The following is a 21,723-nucleotide window of genomic DNA, read 5'->3' on the forward strand; positions in this document are numbered from 1 at the left end:
TGATGAAATGTTTTAAGATTAGGTGATCAGTTACCACCAGCCATAACTGGCATTAATACAACATTGATATAACCTTTATGTCAGTGTCACGTCCCACTGGAGGAGGAGGGGTCCGGCCGTGCGCCTCGGAGGGTCGAGAGGCTGCAGGTTTTCACTCCAACCAGAAACTCCACCAGGTGACTTCACTGATAATTTTGAGTCAGTCAGTTTTACATTGAAAGTGCTTGTTTTATTAGACTTTTCGTAAGACTTTACAGAGCTTTTTTTTTTTTTTTCAGGCAACAGATAATAAAATGAATAACATTCCTGTTACCACATGTACCACGCTGACATACAAAAAAAGGAAATGTAATGAAAATGTATTATAACATCTCTAAACACCTATGTTACAGAGAAATATGTAATCCTTTGTTAAGTACTGTGCAACACTCAGGATCAAGAAGCTCCTGCTGAGATTGGTTATTTCTCATGAATTCATTAGGCTAATTAAACAAAATGCACAAAGATCAACAGCTCAAAAAGGCACATACACCTTAAGATTAATTCCTAGAAGGTATAAAATGGCAATGGATGAAAAACAAAAACAAAACAAATTTGTTAGCACACCCTGAACTTTTAAGTACGCAAATATGGCACTCAAACATAAACATGATTATGCACTTTGAAAACATTCAACAAGTCATTGAAAGTTTGCTTTACTTTCAACAGCAGAGCTGCCATAAAAGATAATGAACAATCATGTTGTTATGGTGATTACAACACTGGACATTGGCAAACATGTAGCAAGAGCTTTGCAAAAAAAAAAAAAAAAAAAAAAAGTCAACAGCCAGCATTATTATGAGAGTAAAATGTCAAGCACAAATACAAATTGATCAGTGATTTATTCCCCCGATCACTGGAGAACAGACACGTAGCTGAAGGCTCTATTGTAGAAAAATAATCCAGTCTATTAAGACTTAGTGTAAAAATTATTTCAAAAAGCTATATCACGCTCCGTCTACGTGGTCGATTGATTCCTGCTTTACACTCTGTGCCACTTGACTTTAAAACCGAATGCATTGTTAATCTAAATGCTACAAATTCAAACAGCTGATTTTTATTAGAAGACAGCCATGGGATGTTACAGTTTTATTTCTCGAGAAGGGAGCAGAGTGAAGATTAACTCTTTTTTTTTTTTTTTTTAGCAATAGTGCTTTCAGTTCACATTCTCTTTGTTATAAAGATTGCTCTATAACACGACAAACCAAATGGAACAGCCTTCCAAAAAAAATAACATTCCTCTTTGTAATGTGTGGTCATTATCCAGATTTGTCTACAGATCCAGATTGTAAGTCTTGACAGATGTTCCACGGCAGGTAACACGTCTCTTCACTCCTCTGTCTTTCACAGTGGTCTTTCCCGGTGCGATCCCCTGTCTTTGACTCTCAGTGCCGCCACAAACGTGGACACTGACCCCGTGGTCCCACAGTGAGCTTCACTTGGAGGCAGCTTCAGTCGGGGTGGAGCTGTCTGAGGAACCTCCTGCTTTGGTCGCTTCATCTAGAGAAGAAAATTAATATAAAAAGTTACTTGTAAGAAAAAATAATCTACAGAGTCTTAACATCAGGGTGAGCGAGTTCAGAGCTGTGCATAATAAAAGACGCCTGTAATCATCGTGAAAGTTCGGCAGGTGCTGTACCTTTATCTTTCTTCTCCTGAGTCTCCTCGGCCGCTGTCTTGTCTGCTCTGAAGAAGATCCGGGCGCTGCTTAAGGAGAAGTGGAGCAGCTCGAACTCCTGCAGCGCAAAGACAACAACAATTTAGAGTCAAACATGATTTTACAGCCACCACAGTTACTGATGTGTTGACTCAGAGAGGGTTTCCCAGAGCAGGAGATCAGGGCCTGGAGTCAGACCTGTGACCTCCACACCACGACGATACCTGTTGGACGAATAGCGGGGCAGAGCAGTGGAAACATGGCAGATCTTGGCAACAGAAGCAACACGACAGGGTTTTATTCAGTGTAAAAGGGACTCTAAGACTGACCAGTGACACGGGCATGGTGTCTAAATTTGGTGGTAAAGTGCGCTGAACTACAAACGGAAGCTCTCTATTTACTAGATTTGTTTTACAAGCACCTTGGTAAGGGACAGAAGCTGCATTTTCATTAGTCATACACACTAAGTATGCTATTGTTTCTACTGTTTTTCCTGTCTTCCATTGAGCACCTGGTACGCTGTAGTTTTCACTACCAGAGACTTTATTCCTGTCTGCATGAGTGCCCATGTCCGTCTCCTCTTACTCTTGATCCAGTCTTTATTATGACCGTGCTCAAAAGGTGACAAGCTCTGGGTAGAAAAAGACTGAAGGAATGAGACAACGGGTACAAGAGGTGGAAATCAGTTTTCTCCACAAAGTAGCAGCTCAGGCAGTCTCCCAGAGACCTGGAAGGACCTGGGAGGACAGATGACTGGAAAGACACCAACTAGTGAGGGTGTAACAGGCTCTATGAAGCTTTAAATGCTTTTTGTAACCTTGTACAGAGAACTGGTTCATTACTCGAAGCTTCGTTCACTACAAGTACTGGTGACATCTGCTGGTAAAACAGATGTTGTGCAGTCAATTCAAGCCACACACCATGATCAGGTTGTTGAATGGTAGTGCACCATGCATATGCATTTTTTTCAAGGTTACATTTTGTCATTTCTGCTTTATTCGACAGTCACAGTCGAGAGAGACAGGAAGGGCAGACGAGAGAGAGGAGCTGACATACAGCAAATGGCCTGAGGGTGGATTTGAACCCACGACACCATATTCAGAACTCAGCCTTAACACGTGGTGCACACTCTTATCCAGTCAGCAGCCCGTCTCCACTGCATGTTTGAATTTTCTGTTTTGCTTCAATGAAATGCTCTTCAAAATAAAATACTGGTGATTAATTGGTGATGTAGTTTGTCATGTTGTGAAGCATGTTATAAAGGGAGCTGTCAAATTTACACACGGGGCAGAGGGTGAAGTAGGGCTTCATGTGCTTCATGTACAGGGAGGACAGGGAGGACACGATTAATGCATCATTTCAGTCTTGTTAAATACACTTTGTGTCACGCCAAAGTTTAAAGCTCCACCTGTCAAACTGAACCAGGTGATTCTGTCTGAATAAAATAGCAAAATGGTTCAAAAGTTTTTTGCTTTTTTTTAAAAACCAAAATGAGGAAAGCCTCACCACACTGCTTATAAATACATCCCCTATCAAATTCAAAACACACATTGGAGCCTCTGTGAGAAAACCTCAAGGCAGACCCAGGAAATACTGGGGGGACTACATCTCCAAACGTCGCTGAGGAAAAGGACACCTGGGCTGTTAAAATAATGGATGGATACAGACACAAAAAAGTCTCCGTTTGTAGCCCTGCATACCTGGAGGTAGATGTCCAGTCTCTTCTGAGTGAGGTTCATGGTTTGCAGCAGCTTCTCGTCCTGGCTGGTGGACTGGACGTTCTGCTCCTTCACCACGGCGTTCATCTCCTTCATGTACTTTTCTCTGACGGCCTGGAACCAGTGCAGGGAGTCGAACTCCAGATACTGGTCCAGCAGCTTCAGAATGTACGCCACACCTGAGAGACGGGACATCAGGAGGAGATGTAGAGGTGGTGGACGGAGAAGAGACAGGACAGGGAGACAGAGGGTAAGTTCGGGTGTGGTGGACTGAGTGGACGCTGTACAAACTGGACACTATTTAAGTTTTTAATTTGTCTCCGCTTTCCTCTCACCCATAGCAAAGCCGTCGTCTGTGAAAGCTGCTCCGCCTTTGTTCTTCTTGTTGAGTTTTTCCTTACAGCTGATGGAATGTTCCACAAAATTCACCGTCTGAGGGAAGAGGTTTGTAGATTTTAAAGAACGGAAAGAGTTAGACGGTGAAGAAGAGTCGGGGAAAAGGTGAACCACTGCAGATGATGTAGGCAAACACAATCACATGTTAAGGGAAAAGACCACAGAGAGCAGGAGACCGGAGGCAAATGAAAAAGCATGAAACTGACCAGAGGGGGTACGATCATGTAGAAGTTCCTCAAGTGCATATTCTTGGCGCTGCGAAACTCGGGCGCAAACACTCCCACCAGCATCTTGAAGTACTCTGTTCCCTCAGCGGAGTTGCTTGTCAAATCTCCCAAAACCGAATCTAGGACACTTGGAAAGACACAAGGAAACGTTCCAGCTGGACTCAGCAAACTCAGCATAACCTATCAGTTATGGGTCCTACAGCTAGACAAATGTGAAAACCCTGAAATTGCATCATCCAATCAAAATGCTTACACAATAACTACTGCAAATACAGCATAATACTTCATATATCATGAAACAAATATCAAAATAAGAGTCACTCCTAAATAAAAGCACCTACTGAAACTGATGCAGGAAGAAAACCAGCAGCAAACATGGGTCTCTAACTAAAAATACACCCCAAAATCTACAGGAAACACCAAAATAGGACATGAAAGCTGGGGAACATCTGACATCATATTTTGGAAAAGGAAAAATGTCGGGTTTACAGACTTGGTGGGGTAGCACAGTCTTACCTGGCAGCTTTCTGAGTCTCCTCTGACAGCCCCTCCTCCTTCACCAGCTCCTCAAAGTTGACAATATCCTCCAGGTCAGGGACAAACCTGGAGGCGACACATACAGGTGACACTTTCTACAGTTAGGAGGATTTCATTAACCGATACAGATAATCTCAACGGATGGTGAGCAATCCAATCCATGACATTTAACCCTCATCACACTGCTGCCCAAAAATATATATAACTTGAAAATCTAATCCACCACACAGCATACCAGAGCTGACAGTCTGACATGGGGAATATAATCCCTTGTCATGGAAAATGCACGGTGACGGCTGTGTCCTTTACCTGATGGCGCTGCTGCAGCAGTGCAGCCCTCCAGAGCGGATCATCCGGACGTAGCCCATGGCGTTTCCTGCAAGGACAACAGAATAAAGTTGTGTTACTGACAGCCTATAGGAGAATTTAAGATTTCAATACAAGAACAGATTAACAACAACCAAAACCATGAAGGAGACATTCTGACTCTGTGAAATGAATAAAATATGAATGCATGAAGTCATACACTTGGTAACAAATCTACTTTTTCCCTTTTTTTTCCAGTAACACTTACACAATAAGAGCACATTGCTGAGCATGTGGACTCTACTGCTGCGTTATTCCCACATCTGACACCTTTTTTGAAGTGTGGATTGTGTGTTTCATTCTTACATCTTTTTCTAGACTATACTCTTAACAAAAAAAATGTGTATCGATATGTTTTCCCCACCAATCTGGCTGATGAGTTGTCTGAACTGGTCCAGGTAGCTCTGTCCATCAGGGGTGAGGCCAAGCTTCCTGATGCCACGGTTAAACTTCTCCGCTCGCTCAAACGGGTACTACACCAGAGACATGAACAACCACAGCTTAACACCAGGAGGCCGGGAAGCTCAGAGGCTGCGGCTGCCGGCATGATAAAACAACATTTCTGTACCAAACACTCCTGATCTGCTATGTCACACTGAGAGCTGATGCAAAATACAAGATAAACTAATAACAGAAAACTCCAACATGTCCCTAAGCAGCCGCTGCTGAAGAGCTATATTTTTTTGGCAGAGCAATAGTAGTAATTATTATTGTCATAACATTTAGGTTTTTTTTTTTTCATTACATCTCATTTCAGAAAAGCAATAACCTGCTGGCAGTTACACTTCAATCGCTGAGGTTTCACAATCTAACATCTGACATCACTTCAAGACAATATCTGGCGAATTGCTTTCTAAAACGGTGATGTTACATCAGTGTATTTAAAAAAAGCAAATGTTTAATACAACTTTCATTGTGAATATAGATATAAAAATTGCTGTTCTACTACAAAGCAATATAGTCCTGCTGCTGGTGGACTGGTGAGTGGCCAATAATAACAACAATAATAATAATGCTTGGTACATACTTTTTTTCAAACTGTTTTATATTCACAGCTGTGCATTTATAATTTGATGCAGCCAAATAGTACCTAGGACCATAACAATCCATTTTTTAAATTTTGGTATTCATGGACTCTCCGTTTCACCCTGTGTTACTTGCATCACTGATGTGATAAAATGAATGAATGTGGATTGGCAGAGAGCGCTTTCCCACCTTCTGATCGGTCTGGTCTTTTGTCTCTCTGAAGAAACGGATGTCTTTAATGAGCCTGGACTTGATGTGCTCGTCGTACATGAACTGGCTGAAGATGTAGAACTTTTTGCGCAGGAACTGGTAGGTGAAATTCACCTGATGAGGGAGACAGGGTCAAAGAGACATAAAACGGGTGACATAAAGAAGAGTTTTGATATGGGAACTTGCACACGCAGAAAAACACCATCAGCTCACCGTGGTGTTCATAATGCCTGTGCCGTGCGTCCGGATGGAGTTGGCGATGTGACGGATGTTGATGGTGTTCAAGTGCTTGTTGTTGCTTGCTTTCTCTATAAAGATCTGTTGCAAAGCAGAAAAAAACATCAGTGTAACTTGCACAGAGCACGAGCATTAAACAATATTGCTTGGTTCAAGGTAGAGAAGAGGGCGATTGAGGAGACTGGACGTCTTGCCTGGTTGTTGAGGTTGTAGAGGTAGCGTGAGACAAAGACGTGAATGTTCCTCATGATCTCCAAAACATCCAAACCCTGACGAGAACACACAGAGTTTACGGTTAATCTACAATTCATCATTTAAGCTTCTTTATACTCCAGTGTTATTATAAATATGTGAGCTGTAAACACACACACACACACACACACACACACACACACCTGCTCCAGGGTCTGGCTGGGCAGATGTGCCTCTGTCATCATGAGTCCGTAGCGCTGTGTGGCCAAGTTCCTCATCTCACTGTAGGTGGCCCAGTCGTGCAGAGCCACTGTGGTCAGGTTGTAAAAGGTCTTATCCAGGTAGTGAGTCACATAGGCTGCAAAAACACACACACACACACACACACACACACACACACAACAAGAAAGATACAAAAATTATATCTGAAACACACTCTGCACTGTGTATTTTCCAGCAGGTGGCGACATAACACAGCGGTGCAACTCCTGAAAGTGCTAAGGAGAGTGCAGAGTTACTGTAAAATAAAAAATGATGAGATGTTCTCATAATTTCATTGTGGACAATTCAACTATTAGCCTTATTTTTTAATTTCTTATGACTCTGTGACCTGGCTTCTATAACGCAGATCCACTTTCTGTGCGATCTAATGTAAGATTTAGACATCATCATCAATTCACAATACAGCAGTAACAATGTACATGACATGCACATATGGGTTTACTAAGACCAACACAAGCCATTAGGTACCTTTGATGTGTATGAAGCGGTTGAAGAATCGGATGGGTTTGAGGGAGAAGAAATGGGCCAGGTCCTTCATGCCAACCTTGAAGGGGTTCCTGTCGTCCAGCTTCAGGTGTGTGTGAACGGAGAGGCGCAGGTCCTTCTCGATCTCCTTACACAGTTTATCCAGCAGGTGCTGTGAGAGTCAGGTGACAGAAAGCAACAGAAAAAAGAAAATTTAGTCTGCAAATGCATTGGGGAAACAAGGAGGAGAGGTGCCGCATGACTTCTCGTTCATCATGCATGTACACGAAATCTCTAAAACTGATTTATCATATTACATTTTCTGCTTTTTCCTCTTTCTGCTCCATTAGTCTATCCTTTGATTTGACGAGGATTCTCTTCACGGTTAATTTTAGCTGCTCCTCACCTCGTTGAACACATCCATGATCTCTTTGTCGTAGCTCTCCAGCAGCTGGTCACACGACTCCATGTGTTTGGCGTGCAGCATCGTGGGCACGCTGTCTCTCAGTGCACTGAACATGTACTGCTCCAGCCAATCACAGGCACCGTCCAGGGAAGGTACAGCATCAGGCAGAGCCAATCAACGCATGAGGAAAAAAAGAACAGGAGCGAGTGAGGAACAAAGTAAAATAAAGAGACAATAAAGAGACAGACAATTTACAGAAGTTGGAACTGGACACCAAAATAAAATCCCCCCCAAACAAATAGCCAAGAAATGAATTATTTAGAGATAAATGGTGGGATTAACACATATGGATGAAACCCAAAACCTGGAAGGCTGCATATCCTTGAACTTACTGCTCAGGGAAAAAGAGTGTGTGTGTGTGTGTGTGTGTGTGTGTGTAATCATGTCTCTTACATGTAACCTTGCAGCGTCCACGGCGTTGTCATACACATCATCCAAGTAAATAGGGAACACAGCTCTGTGCCAGTACAGGAAACTGCAGTCACACTGAAGCTTGACCCTGAGGATGGAAAAAAGGTGCATACATGTGAATAAATCATCTCCAAGTATCTCAAAACCAATTTTAAACTATTTAAAAGTGTGTATAGACTTGATGCAGTCACCCATCACACTCGTTAATATCTCTTTGGGATTTTATCAGTACAAACGTTTGGATACACTCCCTCTGAATATGAGGTGATTGCATCAAATAAAATAAATGTCTCTACACATTAACAACTATTATTACTAATCTCAACTTGACTAATCTCAACATGTGAAACCTTTGAAATTCAGCTGTTTGTGTGTGTGTATTCACATATGCATATTGCAGGTGGTATGCTTCAAAATGCTCTCTAATTTAACTTCTGTTGTACTTCATTAATCAAAAACTTCTAATTTTCAGACGGCGCTGAAAGTGGGTAGAGTGATAGTTTTCTGTGGAAAATACAGTTTATACTAATAATATTCTAGCCTTTCAAAAAGTTAATACTGAACACTGCACCAGACAGATATTCCTTGTTACAGGCACTGAATACAACCTGCAAAAATAGTTTTAAAGTCCCTCACCTCTCTCTCAGCTCACTAATCAGGTCCAACTTCTTCAGCACAAGCTGTAGTGCCAGCAGCTCCTCGTCTTTGAATGTTTTCTACAAGTTAGAAACAGATCGATTCAAGGTCAAGTGAAAAGGGCACTAGAAAAAGGCAGACGAGACAAATGGAACAATTTCACGTTTTGCTCTGAAGTTTTGTCACATACCATCTGAGTGCCGACACTCAGAGCCAGGCACACGACCAGGCAGCGCTCCTTTGTGCTGGGGCCATTCAGCGCGTTTTCTGCCATCACCAAAGATGACAGCACGTCCAGCCGCTGCTCGCTGTACTTCTTGTCAGAGATCACTCTTTTCTGCAAGATAAAAAAAAAATAAGACAACATTTTACTTATGTATCACAAGCTCTTACTAATGTGTCTGCACACATTGTGATTCATTATTCGTCCTTTCCAGGCTATTTATTTTTTGCGTGCAAGTGTGTTTACCTTGGCTGTGCCGATGGTGTTGAGGGCCTGCGACTGCAGCTGCTGTGTGATGTGAGAAACCGAGTCGGCCACAACCATGGAGCGCCTGTGGAATGTGTGCTCCACAGCCTGAGGGCAGAGAGACAGCACATGACACCTATTGAGCCGGTCTGAGTTTCATATGCAGGATTCACCACGATTCACTGGACTTTGGTTCTTGTAAACAACCTTATTGTCACAATCACAAAGACAGACACTGCTCCACGGATAAGAGGGGTAAAGATGCACGAAAACCAAGCACAGACACACACAGACACACACAGACACACACAGACACACACACCTTGAGCAGCTCCACCAGTCGACAGAGGGCTTTGACAGAGGTCTTAGTCATGGGCCGCTGCATCGACATGTACATGTTCATGGTGGTCTTGATGATGGTGCTGATGCTGTAGGCGTACAGGATGCCCTGTGAGAGACAGAGAACACACACGGTGCTGTGACGTAAAAAATTATAACGCAAATGTTCAGCTCTCCTGTAAGTTAAATAGGGTTCACATAGAGCTGGGCGAGATTATTGCACAAACACTGAGCAGCAGCATGCCTCTCGTGTGGATTGTGTTTATATAAGATTTATCTGAATTTCATTTAAGGCAGTCACTAAAATGCATATCTATGATATTTATGTTGGTTATAATTTTACAGTTTCCATCTCTAATCCCTTGTTCTCCAACGTATCCTGACAATCCAGTTTTTGGACAAGTACGCTGCAATCAAAGACACACTAAAACCGTCCAGTTCCAATGCAGTTTTATACATCAAGTGGCTGTAATTTAAAGGATATTTACCTGAACAAAGACATTACACCTGCTGCTGAGATCTTCTGACAACTTGTCACTTCTCTGCTCTTTGGATAAGATGGCCTCCATCTTCATCATCCACGATGTCACGAACACGTAGTAGGACTGGACATCCCTGAGGACAACAGGATATTACCAGTTAGTAATAAACCGCCTATTTTTGTTTATGCTGTGTGACATAACCGCATTAAACAAAATAATCCTGACATGATTTATGACCGACTGACTTGGTTAGCGTCTGTGCTTTCTGCTGCAGGTAGGTATCTCTCTGTGCTTTGATGCTTTGTAGACTCTTCTTATCCATCAGTTTGGCTGCAGCCGGGACCTTCGCCACGAGGAACGTGTCGGGAAACCAGATGATGTTGGCAGTCAGAGTCACAGCTGGGACCTGCAAGGAAAGAGACACAATCACACAGGAGTGAAGACTTTCCAAAAAAAAGAGGTGAGGTAATATGACATTTTATTTATTTATTTATATATTTTTATTTACCTTTTTACAAACATCTAGTAGCGCTCTGTACAGTTTCTTGTCCACAGTCCTGAAGATGTGGAAGTGAAGCACAAAGAGACCACACACACCAGCATATTTGTCCCTCTGGTCGATCTCTGAAGGTTCACCTGAAACACAAACAGACATGTGGATGTTTAAAAAAAAGAGCAACCAAATTAACCAATTAATCTTTAAAGAAGAGCGAGAAACTGACCAATCTTGGACTCGAGATTAGTGAATATGGTGCGGATGTTGAAGGCGAACTCCTCGGCGAAGGCACTGTTTTTGGCGACAGCTACTCCCTCCCCGGGATCATCAAACCTCTGCTCCACACAAGCCTGTCACACAGTCAGACATCAGAGGACAGAGACAGAAAGCTTTCAGTCACACATCAAGTATTAAAAAGGCCTGTACTGCCCAACGCCTTGTGTATGACCGCAGTACTAAAAACACTGGCATAAATTTCAAACACGACAAGCTGATAATGAAGTGATGGAAGGAAAGACGTTACCTGCAGTATCATGCCGTCCAACAGCTGCCCCTCCAGTTTGAGCAGGAGCTTCTCAAAAGGCTTCAGCTTCTCTTCAGGAATGGCAAACTTCCCGGGGTTATGATGCACAGATTTCAGTAACCTGCAGCATGAAGGTAGTTACAGGAAACTCAGTGATGCCAAAACACTGGAGAGGGACCAAGCCGCTCATGTCTGATATGTCTGTCTAGCAGCATTAAAATCAGTAAGAAGATAAACAACTGCACTCTTGAAGAACTACGAAAAACCTTTTTAGTCGACACTTATTCATTTTATTACAACTTTGATTAGATGGAGATCCAATTGAAGAAGTAGGCATTTTCTCTGGTGGGGGCAATTTAATTTTATTTAAGTTTGTAAACCACGATTTGAGTCAACTATTTGATTTAGTACTTTTGCCCAAATTTTACATTCATTAAATAAGCAAATGTAAAACTATCCTTTTGAAACACAGTGGAAGAAATATAAATAAAGAGATAAACAACAGGATTACTTCAGCATTACAACAGCATTGACAGAAGAGCTCAGTGCATCGTGTTCTGTTTGGTCAACAAAACGTTCGGTCTCTTGTTAGGGATTTTAGGGATTTAGGGATTGATGAGTCAAAGCAAGTCTTATTGATCCAGGTGGAAGATACAGATATAGATAAGCAGATAAACATATAAACCTGGAGCAGAGGTTTATTTTTTTTTAGCCAATTGATGCAGCTGATTCATAAAGGCACTGATTCTGCATCAATGCATCATTGTCACATTCCCTTATCAATATTATTCGGGTTGATGTGCATGACAACACACACGTTTGTGTGTGTGAGTTTACCTTTTGTACATCTTCCAGTGGTCTTTCAGTGTGCCGTGATTTTCCATGATTTCATCCAGAGTGAGCAGCACCACTAGCAGCTCACCAAGGTGCTCGTACACGACCTGCAGACGGAGAGCAAAACAAACACAGTCAGAAGTATTTATAGAACTGACTAAAAAAAATAAAAAAAAAATAAACCCAAAACAAAAAACTCCTCTTCTGATCACGACAATTTACCTGGAAATGGACTCCTGATGACTCTATGATTTTCGTTGCACCCCTAAAATAATGAAAGGAGAACTGTCAGAAGTGTCACTGATGTTTTTTTTTTCTTGTAACCGAGCAGTCAGTCAGTCAAAAAAACAAAACAACAACAAAAAAAAAAAAAACGCTACTGTAGCTACAATAACAAATCTGTTCCTGTCTGCATGTAAGATGCACACAAGCCTCTTCCCGGAATGCGTGTATAAGCCACTCCATTGTGAATGTTAATTTTCATGCACAATTACGGCTTCATGATAATGCCCTAAATCTCATATCCCGATAACGATACATGTCATGATGTAGTGATGAAAGGAGGCTATGGACGATCTGTATACGCTTCCTGCTGCTGGCACATTTTTTTTTTTTTCATCTGTGACACAACAAACTAAATCTAGATCTCACTTGTTGCTGTTGTAGAGGGCAGCCAGCTGGTGGATGATGTTGACCACCACCTCGAAACATCGCGACACAAAACAGGACAGCTCCTATCAAAAAGACAGCACAAAGAGAGACGTCACACAACAATTCCTGCACAAATTAATGAATTAATTAATAAATAATAAAAAAAAAAAACCTAGCACAACCATTATTTATAGCTTACCTGAAGGAAGGAGATAAATCTGCCCATCTGAATCTGGGACTCTCCCTCCACAACACTGGTGTCCGACACTGATAGGTAACACACACACACACACACACACACACACACACACACGTATGTAGAGTTTAATTAGTTCATCAAGAAGCAAAATGTTACACCAAAGGCAAACCCAGGATAAATGATTACAGTGACGTTACCTCCCTCTCCGTAGTACAACAAGCCGTTGTAAAATTTTGTTTCTGCCTAAAAGAGGAGAGATGGATGTAAAACATCAGTTAATGTCCAATACACACTACACCAGACAACGTGCAGTGTTACACACACACACGTGCTGTATGAGAGCCATCTAACCACACACCGAGCTGATGAACTCATGAAGATACTGAAAGTTTCAATAGTCTAAGTCGACTTTTGCTTTTGAAAGAATATTTCTTGATTTCATATTGATATCCCAAATCTATGCATGAGAAAAAAATGACTGAAATTGTGAACCAAAAACCACAATACAAATTGAAATGTGGATTTATTTAACCGTTAATGCCCTAATGAATCTTTCCTCACATGTTTTTACCACAAAAGAAGCAGAACTTGCCTCTACAACGGCGTACTGATTAAGCAAGATCAGGCAGATATGATGTACAACAACGAACAAATAAACTCGTGCTTACCTCATACTTGAGCTTCTTCACCTCACTACAGACGGCAGCAAACACTGTGATGACTTTGTTCAGGACCTGCAGACACCATACAAAAAAAAAATACAACTATCAATATGAGAATCACTTCAATTGCCAGCACATTAACGGCACCTCAGTAATTAAAAAGATGCACAACACTAATGAAGTTCAGGTGGAAGTTTGAACTAACCTTGTTGTCTGTTTTAATTAGTTCCAGCAGGGACGACTGTTCGTACGGGAGGAGCTGAAAGAGAACGAGGCAGGAAGGAAATCACACGAGGCTGAACTCAGAGTTTGAGTACGGAAGCCCTAAGAGGCCATGCATGCATACATTTTGTTTATTTTTTCTCTCTCGTGATAATGACTTCATGTAATGTGTTTTCTCCAGATCTCCAGTTATTTATGTCATTATCTCAAACCAAGAAACAAGAGGCCCACCTATCACCTTTAATTCATTCTCTCGAGAAAATATTCACTCTTTTCTCAAGTTAATTATCATTATCTCAGGAAAATAAAGTTTCATTATCTTGAGATCTTGAGAAAATTATCACATTATCTCGGGAAAATGACATCTGACATTTTGAGCTGGTGACATAAATAATTTGAGATCTCTGAAGAACAAATGGCATTAACGTGTCATCACGGGAAAACAGAGTAAATAAAAAGTATGAGCGCATGGCTTTCAGTGTTTGAGGCAAAGACACAACTGCGATCTTTCCGATGAAGTCAGTGATGTGTTCCTCTTTCCTTTCATGGCAGCTCACCTTCAGAGCAATAGGATCAAGAGTGAAATCCCAGACGTCTCCGATGGAGTCGTCCAGTGCCTCCTCGATGCCCCTAAGCTGAGACGTGTAGCCTTCCAGAAACTTCTCATAGTTCTTCAGCTGAACCTCGGTGTGGATTTCTGCAGGATGGAAAGTGTTTTTTCTTTTTGGTTAACCCTCCTTCTGTAACCTTCATATTTACCAACATTTCTCACCAATGGGGATCAAACTGACTCCAGAAATGTAAACCTCCAGAAAATGATTATAACAAACTGCTACTACAGGTGTGGTTATCTAAGGTAAGATGAGGGCCCAAAAGCAGAGGAAAGGTTTTTTCATGATTATAAAAGGCATGTTATAGTTCCTCAGTGTCATTCAAAACAACTATAACTAATATAAATGTAAAATGTTGATATTTCTCATTTCTTTTATCGAGCTAAAACAGCCTAGAGGTCAAACTGGCAACAAAAGACACCCTGATGAGTGCACGTGTCCACTAAATTGAACATAATCATATTAATTTTATGTTAATCACGTATTTTGAGACTTTAAACATCAAATGGGGTCATAACAGGAGGGTTAGGGGTGAGTTTTGCCACGCTAAAAAGAAGATAATTATAGCTGTAAATCTGTTGGAAAGTGGATCAGAGGTCAAAGGTCAGTGACAGGACAACAGCCCTGGTATAATCTAACATGTGGATTACAACCCTAAGGTAGTTTGCTGGTTTATCTCCTACTTAATGAGCTGCATTTCAGCATTTATAACGTGGCATATGGTAACACTGCTTCTGATACAGCTGATATGCATCACTGATTCAGTTTCTGCATTTTACTCATGCTTATAGTCTTACACTACATTAAGTTACCTCATGATTATGACTAGTAAAGCACATTGAGCTTACATGTAACGAAATGTGACGTACAAATAAAACCTCAATGGCCATAAATGGTGTGTAAACAGTGAAGAAACACTGATAAACACATTATAAACACAAGATAACGTTATTTATTTAAGTGAATTCAGTTGGAGGTGAGCATTTTTGGCATGCATTCACTGTTTAAAACGTGTTTATGACCGGTAACAGCATCTATACATGTATTTACCACTATCTATGTTGTAGTGTGTTATTTTAAAAAAGCCTCTGTCACAGCTGAGGAAGTAACTTTGCTGCTTGGCTAACAAAAACGGGCTTTAACGCTTAACGGTGCATTAAAACGAGCCCGGACCGCTTGCCCTGTCAGCTTGGGTATGTTTTAAATCATGACACGATAGAGATTTAACCAGCATGTGTTTACAGAGAGTAGAAACACTGAGATGTGGATTCCTACTCCAGCAAATAGACGGAGCCCGGAAAAGGCAAAACAAGCGTCCCTGGTCTGACAGGCTAGCACAGGAGGCTAGCTAACTCCGGCTGGGTCTACGTGTCGGTGTGCGGCGAGGCTTACTCTGCGAGCCGTCGTCGAAACGGTCAAATTCCCAGTCAGGTGCAATGGTTTCCACAGCCATACTGGACCGAAAGGTGACCCAAACACTTTGTGCTACGCCTGGGAAAATCTGAAGCTACACGGTCCCATGATTCGTCTCATGACCTCGAAACGGTCGCTAGTGCTCATGGGAAATGTAGTTCGGAGAGGGTGCGATTTATTGATTGATTGATTGATGTGAGTTTATTCAGCATCAGGATAAACCCCTTGAAATGAACATAAAATATAACACAAGTCATACTAAAACATAAAAAAAATACTTGACTGTGATAGAAAAGACATAAACTGCAACAGCAATTCGAATTCAACAAGACACAAAACAACAAAAACATTCATCACAAAAAAGGTGCACCAAAAAAAAAAAAAAAAAAAGCAGGCTCGTGAAAAATCATCATAACAATAGTAATCATAATAACGATCTATTTAAAATAAAAGTGTGTAATCTTTACACACTTTTACATGCTTTACACTGTAAAGAATGTTTACATACAAAAATAACATAGGCCTATTTGTGCGAGAAAAAGATGAATCTCCTGTGCGGCCCTCTCTCCAGTCTATCTTTGGTGCCCTCTAGTGGTCTGCTTCAGTCTCAAGTTTGGCGAAAAAAAGAGATGATGCTCGCGCGTCACTTGCAGGTAAGACAATGTTTTAAGTAACAACTGTTAATTTTGTAACATTACTTTGTAACGTTAGCTCCCACTATACTAGCCATGTTCAGACTTGAAGTGTTATGTTGCTAACTGATGCTGGGCTAGGTAGTTATTTTTAGTTGTGGATGTGGATATGGATTATTGAATGCAATTCATCATGGTCACTCGGCTGTTTTCAGTTAGCAATCGGTGCATAAGACTAGCAATCCTTCCTCAGATTGCTTGCTAGCTATGTTGTTTCTGATCAAGACATTTTCGAGAGGTTCATAGGCCAAGAGCCACATCTGCTGGTGAAACTGTAATTTGAAAAAAATCAACCTAAAAGTTATGTAGATTCCCCCCTTCATATTCATAGTTTTCAAATGATATACAGAATTTTTATATTGTGCCCCATCAATCCTTGTCTATAAAGGTAAAATAATTATTTTTTCATGTACCAGTGTTTTAAACATAGGCCTACATAATCCTATAATTAATTATGAAATATTTTTTGTGGCATGGTTCAAAACTGTATTTCACTGTAGAATCCCTGAGTATTTTGTCTTGTATTTCTGATTACAGGGTCAGTGCTTAGATACGTGCAAGGGGGAACTCAAGGCCAAGGTAACGTGATGTTGCACCCATCATTTCACACTGTATCATGTGACGTCTGTGTTATTGTTGTTGTTTTATTTATCAATACCAAAGTTGAGTAGATCACATGGCTATGTTTTGCAAATGGAAAAGACGTAGAGCCCGCACACTAGTTCTCCGTATTGGACCTTTATTATTAAAACAACATTTCGATCAGCGTGTGATCTTTGTCAAGTTCAAGTCAACAATGTGTTTTGGTGGCCTCCTAAATGGGTTGATTCTCTCCACCAGGTGCAGGCCATTGCCATAATTAGGTTGCCTGCATTGGGTGGTGGGCGGAGCCATTAAACAGCCTACATTGGAAAACACTGAAAACATTTACAGAAGCATATAATACATGACACAGTACATTTAGAGCATGATCATGAATGAATTTTAAAACAAGTAAGCAATACCTTAAGTTACTGGATATCAGATATGATGCACATCACCACAAGTACATGAAATTCATGATTAAAATGTTGAGTATACCTCTGTCCACGAGAATGTGCAGGATATATCACAGAAAATGCCTGATCTCATTCTCTTGGTTAAGGCCTAATGGGTGCAGTGTTTGAAGTGTGTGCATATAGTAGCTTTCTCGTCTCAGTAGGAGGTTGTCTATGTTGCCTCCTCTCCTAGGGACTTTTACATGTTCTATGCCTATGTACCTCATAGCAGCTACACTGTGGTTTGCTTCTGCAAAATGTACTGCTACAGGCCTGGTCTTGTCCTGCGTCCTGATCTTACTTCTGTGTTCTGCAAATCTTGTCTTCAACGGTCTCGTAGTCTTACCTACATAAGCCACACCACCGGGGAGACTTATCTGCTCAGTGATAGACTCGCTGACTGAAAAAGTGTCATCCTTTGTAGATGTCTTTCTGAAACCATTTGCTACTTTCCTCCCATCCTTTGTACGTGACTCTGTAGACATGATCAACATCTTAAAGTCTGAAGTTACAGAAGTTACTGAAGTGGGTGTGTACCAGCTGCAAGGTGTAAACGAAACATCAAAATGGTAGTTGACTGACAGCTGTGATAACCAATAGGAAACTGAAGCTAGAAATATCCTGATAAATACAGAGACAACATTGATGTTAGCTGACCAGATTCAGATACAGATAATGACAGCTCTGCACTAGTGGGTTGGTAGGTGGGTCAGTGTGTTTTTAACATTCAGAATGACTTCAAATTAACATTTAAAATTTTTAAAAAAAAAGTTTTTTGGCGGTGTGCTTTGGGGTACGTTGCCATGTGGCTTTGCCTTTTTTAGTAATGTTCTGGCTATTAACCACAGTGAAGGAAAGCTGCTCTAATCCTAGTTTCAAATGACAGGAATCGGCCCACAGTACCAATACTGATCATTTCAGTCAAACATGAAGTTGTAATGATTGTAATGCTATGTTGTATGTTGTAATGACTATGAATTGAGTGTGTTTGTAATTACAGATGGCGTACATGCCACAAAACAACCACAAGAGCCCGGCAAACGGTGGTTGCTGGCATGATGAACGGCTCAAACCAGCAGATGATTTCCTCCACAATCACCTATGAAGGTGAGACACTGGGGAGGCCACTGTCTCTGGGTGAGATCCCACTGGAAGACTCTGGAAGCACTGTGAGGTGCATGTACACCGTGCAGGCCCACGCAGTGACAACGCAGGGAGCAAGGGAGTGGAGAGATGAAGGAGCTTTTGCTTTGGGAAACATCTGTCCTGCAGCAAGCGCTCCAGATCCCTTCACCCCTGTGGCAAGAGCTCTGCCCCCACCTGAAACTGCCTCCATCCCTGTGGCTGAGGCCCAGGCTCATAGCCCAGCTCCAGAAGACTTCCAGCAGTCTCTCCTTGAAGCCCAAGCAAAGGTCAGCATTCTCAAGAACAAAGGCAAGGAGAACAAGCAGAAGCTGTTGCTCATGAGAGAGAAGCTGCAGCTCCAGGAACGCCAAAGCCATGAGCAGATTGCTACGCCGCAGAACACAATCGAGCAGCAGAAGAAAACCATCTTGGAAAAAAAGAAAACCATCAGGGAGAAAAACAAGATGAACATGGAGCAAAGCAAAACCATTGAGGAGCTCCTCTCCAGTGAGAGGGATGCCATCATCAGCGAGCAAGATACAAACCTCAGGAGGTAAAACTCAATCATCCTGGAGCGAGACAAAATCATCCTGGAGTGAGACAAAATCATCAGGGAGCGAGAGGAAATCATAAGGGAGCGAGATGAAGCCATCAGGCAGCGCGACAACGTGATCGACGAGCTCCGCGGTGTCATCGCCACTCTGGAGAGAAACTCCAAGAAAAACATGGAGATCCAAAAGGGCAAAAAAACAGAAAGAGGGAAGAAGCACAGTCGGAAGACAGAGAGAAAAAAGAGAGCAATAAAAGACGGGAAAAGAAGAGAAGGACAGAAAGGGAAGGAACGAAAGAAAAACAAGGTTAAGAAAGCCCAAAAGAAGAGTGGCAAGGATGTCAAGAAAACAGGAGGCAACTGTCAAACTGGGACACGAGGAGGCAGAAAAGGAGCCAGAAGTGACGCTTGGTTTCTTTGGGAAGATCAAGAAATGGAATTTCGACAGACAGAGAGAGCAGAACATGAATAAGATTAAGAAGACATACAGGAAGGAGAGGGACTTCTGCTCGATCTGTAAAGGGAAGTCAGCCTAGTTACGCTGCAATAGGTCTCATGCAGCACAATATGTCTGCCTCACATACACTGCACCTTCTTTCCAGTCGTTACTGTTCTTTACTCCTGACTAACTTCTCATTTGTTTCTTACAGTAATCAGTTGCCCATTCGTCAGGGAACGCCAGCGGTATGAGAGGCTCATCCTGATGGAACAGGAAGAGGACAGACAGAAGGAGGAGCATCGGTGGATGGAGAAACTGAAGGAGAAGGCACGGAAGAAAGAGGAGAAGAAGAAAAGGGAGGCTGAGCAGGGTCGGTCCAGTTTTTGCTGCCTAGGATGCTAAAATCCTCCGCAGCAACCTCTGACTTTCATCTCGGAAAAAAAAATCCCCCAATGATGGGATCCTTTCACAGAAACATCAATTCTCAGTGGGAGGAATGAAAGAAATGCACACACACACACACACACACATGCACGTACTCACTCACTCACTCACAAAGCACCCACCACCCCCCAACCCTTCTCATTTCCATATATCCCTAATTCCTTTTATTCCTTACACAGTGCATACACACACACACACACACACACACACACACACAAAACCCTCTCATTATTGTGAGAGTGTTGAAAGGATCTCATCATAATTGAGATTTTTTTTTCTAAGATGAATTCACGCTCTTAAAAAGGATGTCATGTCCAACAGACAGTGAGATGACGCCGCCACATCCTTTTTCAGAGTGTGAGGCGGGCGGAACGGCGGCCCAGTGGAAACACTGCAGCCTCACAGCAGGAAGGGCGGGGCTTCAGCCTCTGACCCCGCCCCCTCTGTGGGAGTTGGCGTGGTCTCCCCGTGTCTGCGTGGGTTTTCGCCGGGTCCTCTGGTTTCCTCCCACACTCAAAAACATGCATTTCCATGTGAGACTTGAAGGTGTCTTCTGTCTAATGGCCAGCAGGGGGCGACTCCACTGGCTTTAAAAATAGTCCTGGTTCCTTAGATTCCCACGTTAAAGTGTAAAATAAATGTTTACAATTAAATAACTGCTTTGCTTTCATTTGCTAATTTGCCCCTCTGTGATGATTGACTGGAGGAGGTGGATTTTCTGATAAAATATCCATTTAAGGCTTTATTAAGGCTTAAAGGTATGTATAATTAGGGGTGTGTCACTTTTGAGTGACAGGTGGGTCACGTCCAGACCTGGTCGCAATGTAATGTTCTGTGTTCTTCTACACATCCAAAAGGTCACACACACACACACAGGTTCATATACATAAATTTTTTGGAGTAAAGCAGCTGCCTTCTTGATAAATCAGCTGTGTAAAAAATTATCCTCTATCCTGTCAAGTTTAGTGTTGCTGCTTAAATGTCCCAGTGTACCTGCTGCAGTGGGACATTAACAATCCCTGAAAGCAGCTGCTCTATTCTTTAAACCATTAAAGACAACACTCATCAATACAACACACAATAAAAAAAAAATCACCTGGAAATAGTGAGTGAAATGATGTCAAAGATTGTATTTTTGACAGTAAGTTATACATAATACACATAAATGCTCTTCTTTTTCCAGTTGCTTTTCTGACTGTAGGAATAGAAAAGACGTATTGTGCAGAATGCCTCAGTTGATATACTGATGAATATGGGACAAAAAACTGTGCATAAAGCCCTCATTACAAAGATAAATGTACATTTCAGAGGTCAGTGGTGCAAAAACCCACTGGTCTACAGAGAAGTGGGGGGAAAAAGTGATCCTTCCTTTTGCTCACTGCAAATCACCTACATTTTATACATATATATACATCCCAGTTGTCTCTGCTCTCTCTCTCTCAATAATTTTACTGGCCATATTTTAATTAAGGATAGTCTACACATATTAAAAGTTATGCATTTTCAACAACAATTCTGTCTTCTGTCTCTAAAATTTTCTTGCTTATACCACATGAATCAAATTTCCAGATTAGACACAAGCATTGCATTGCTTTTTTAAAGATGTATTCTGTGTTGGCTTTAAAACTTTAAAAGTGCCATCAGAAAAGATTCCCAGATATTTAAACTCC

At 41.7% G+C, this 21,723-nt stretch overlaps 1 protein-coding gene and 1 long non-coding RNA gene across 3 annotated transcripts; one reads left to right on the forward strand and one right to left on the reverse strand.

The window, feature by feature from the left end:
- Positions 1 to 207: 207 nt before the first annotated feature.
- Positions 208 to 15,898, reverse strand: washc4 (WASH complex subunit 4). 2 transcript variants are annotated; one of them, XM_030054070.1, is made up of 33 exons: positions 15,746 to 15,898; positions 14,300 to 14,439; positions 13,726 to 13,779; positions 13,527 to 13,592; positions 13,056 to 13,101; positions 12,859 to 12,926; positions 12,660 to 12,742; positions 12,231 to 12,273; positions 12,012 to 12,115; positions 11,175 to 11,295; positions 10,878 to 11,001; positions 10,664 to 10,791; positions 10,401 to 10,561; positions 10,162 to 10,288; positions 9,657 to 9,782; positions 9,335 to 9,442; positions 9,056 to 9,202; positions 8,866 to 8,945; positions 8,212 to 8,317; positions 7,759 to 7,875; positions 7,356 to 7,524; positions 6,809 to 6,963; positions 6,608 to 6,682; positions 6,390 to 6,494; positions 6,156 to 6,290; positions 5,305 to 5,413; positions 4,884 to 4,950; positions 4,554 to 4,640; positions 4,017 to 4,164; positions 3,750 to 3,846; positions 3,397 to 3,593; positions 1,679 to 1,775; positions 208 to 1,536 (listed from the first exon to the last, which is right to left on the reverse strand). In XM_030054070.1, the coding sequence occupies exons 1-33, from the start codon at positions 15,804 to 15,806 to the stop codon at positions 1,475 to 1,477; spliced, it is 3,513 nt and encodes a 1,170-aa protein (XP_029909930.1). In that variant the 5' UTR covers positions 15,807 to 15,898; the 3' UTR covers positions 208 to 1,474. The 2 variants fall into 2 exon arrangements, with proteins under 2 accessions (XP_029909930.1, XP_029909929.1); XM_030054069.1 differs by having other exon boundaries at positions 208 to 1,539.
- Positions 15,899 to 16,383: 485 nt separating this feature from the next.
- LOC115360990 (uncharacterized) lies at positions 16,384 to 18,628 on the forward strand. Its single transcript, XR_003928374.1, has 3 exons — positions 16,384 to 16,419; positions 16,996 to 17,037; positions 18,496 to 18,628. It is a non-coding gene; the product is annotated as an uncharacterized LOC115360990 (long non-coding RNA).
- The last annotated feature ends 3,095 nt before the right edge of the window (positions 18,629 to 21,723 follow it).

Source organism: Myripristis murdjan, chromosome 6, assembly GCF_902150065.1.
Source record: "Myripristis murdjan chromosome 6, fMyrMur1.1, whole genome shotgun sequence".
Taxonomy (NCBI): Eukaryota; Metazoa; Chordata; class Actinopteri; order Holocentriformes; family Holocentridae; genus Myripristis; species Myripristis murdjan.

Excerpts from the sequence above, each read along its gene's own strand:
- washc4 (XM_030054069.1), bottom strand. The coding sequence starts at position 15,806 with ATGGCTGTGGAAACCATTGCACCTGACTGGGAATTTGACCGTTTCGAC. Across the intron at positions 10,562-10,663 it reads TACTAGATGTTTGTAAAAAG|GTCCCAGCTGTGACTCTGAC; the intron begins GTAAATAAAAAT and ends CTTTCCTTGCAG. Across the intron at positions 6,964-7,355 it reads CCGCTTCATACACATCAAAG|CCTATGTGACTCACTACCTG; the intron begins GTACCTAATGGC and ends GTGTTTTTGCAG.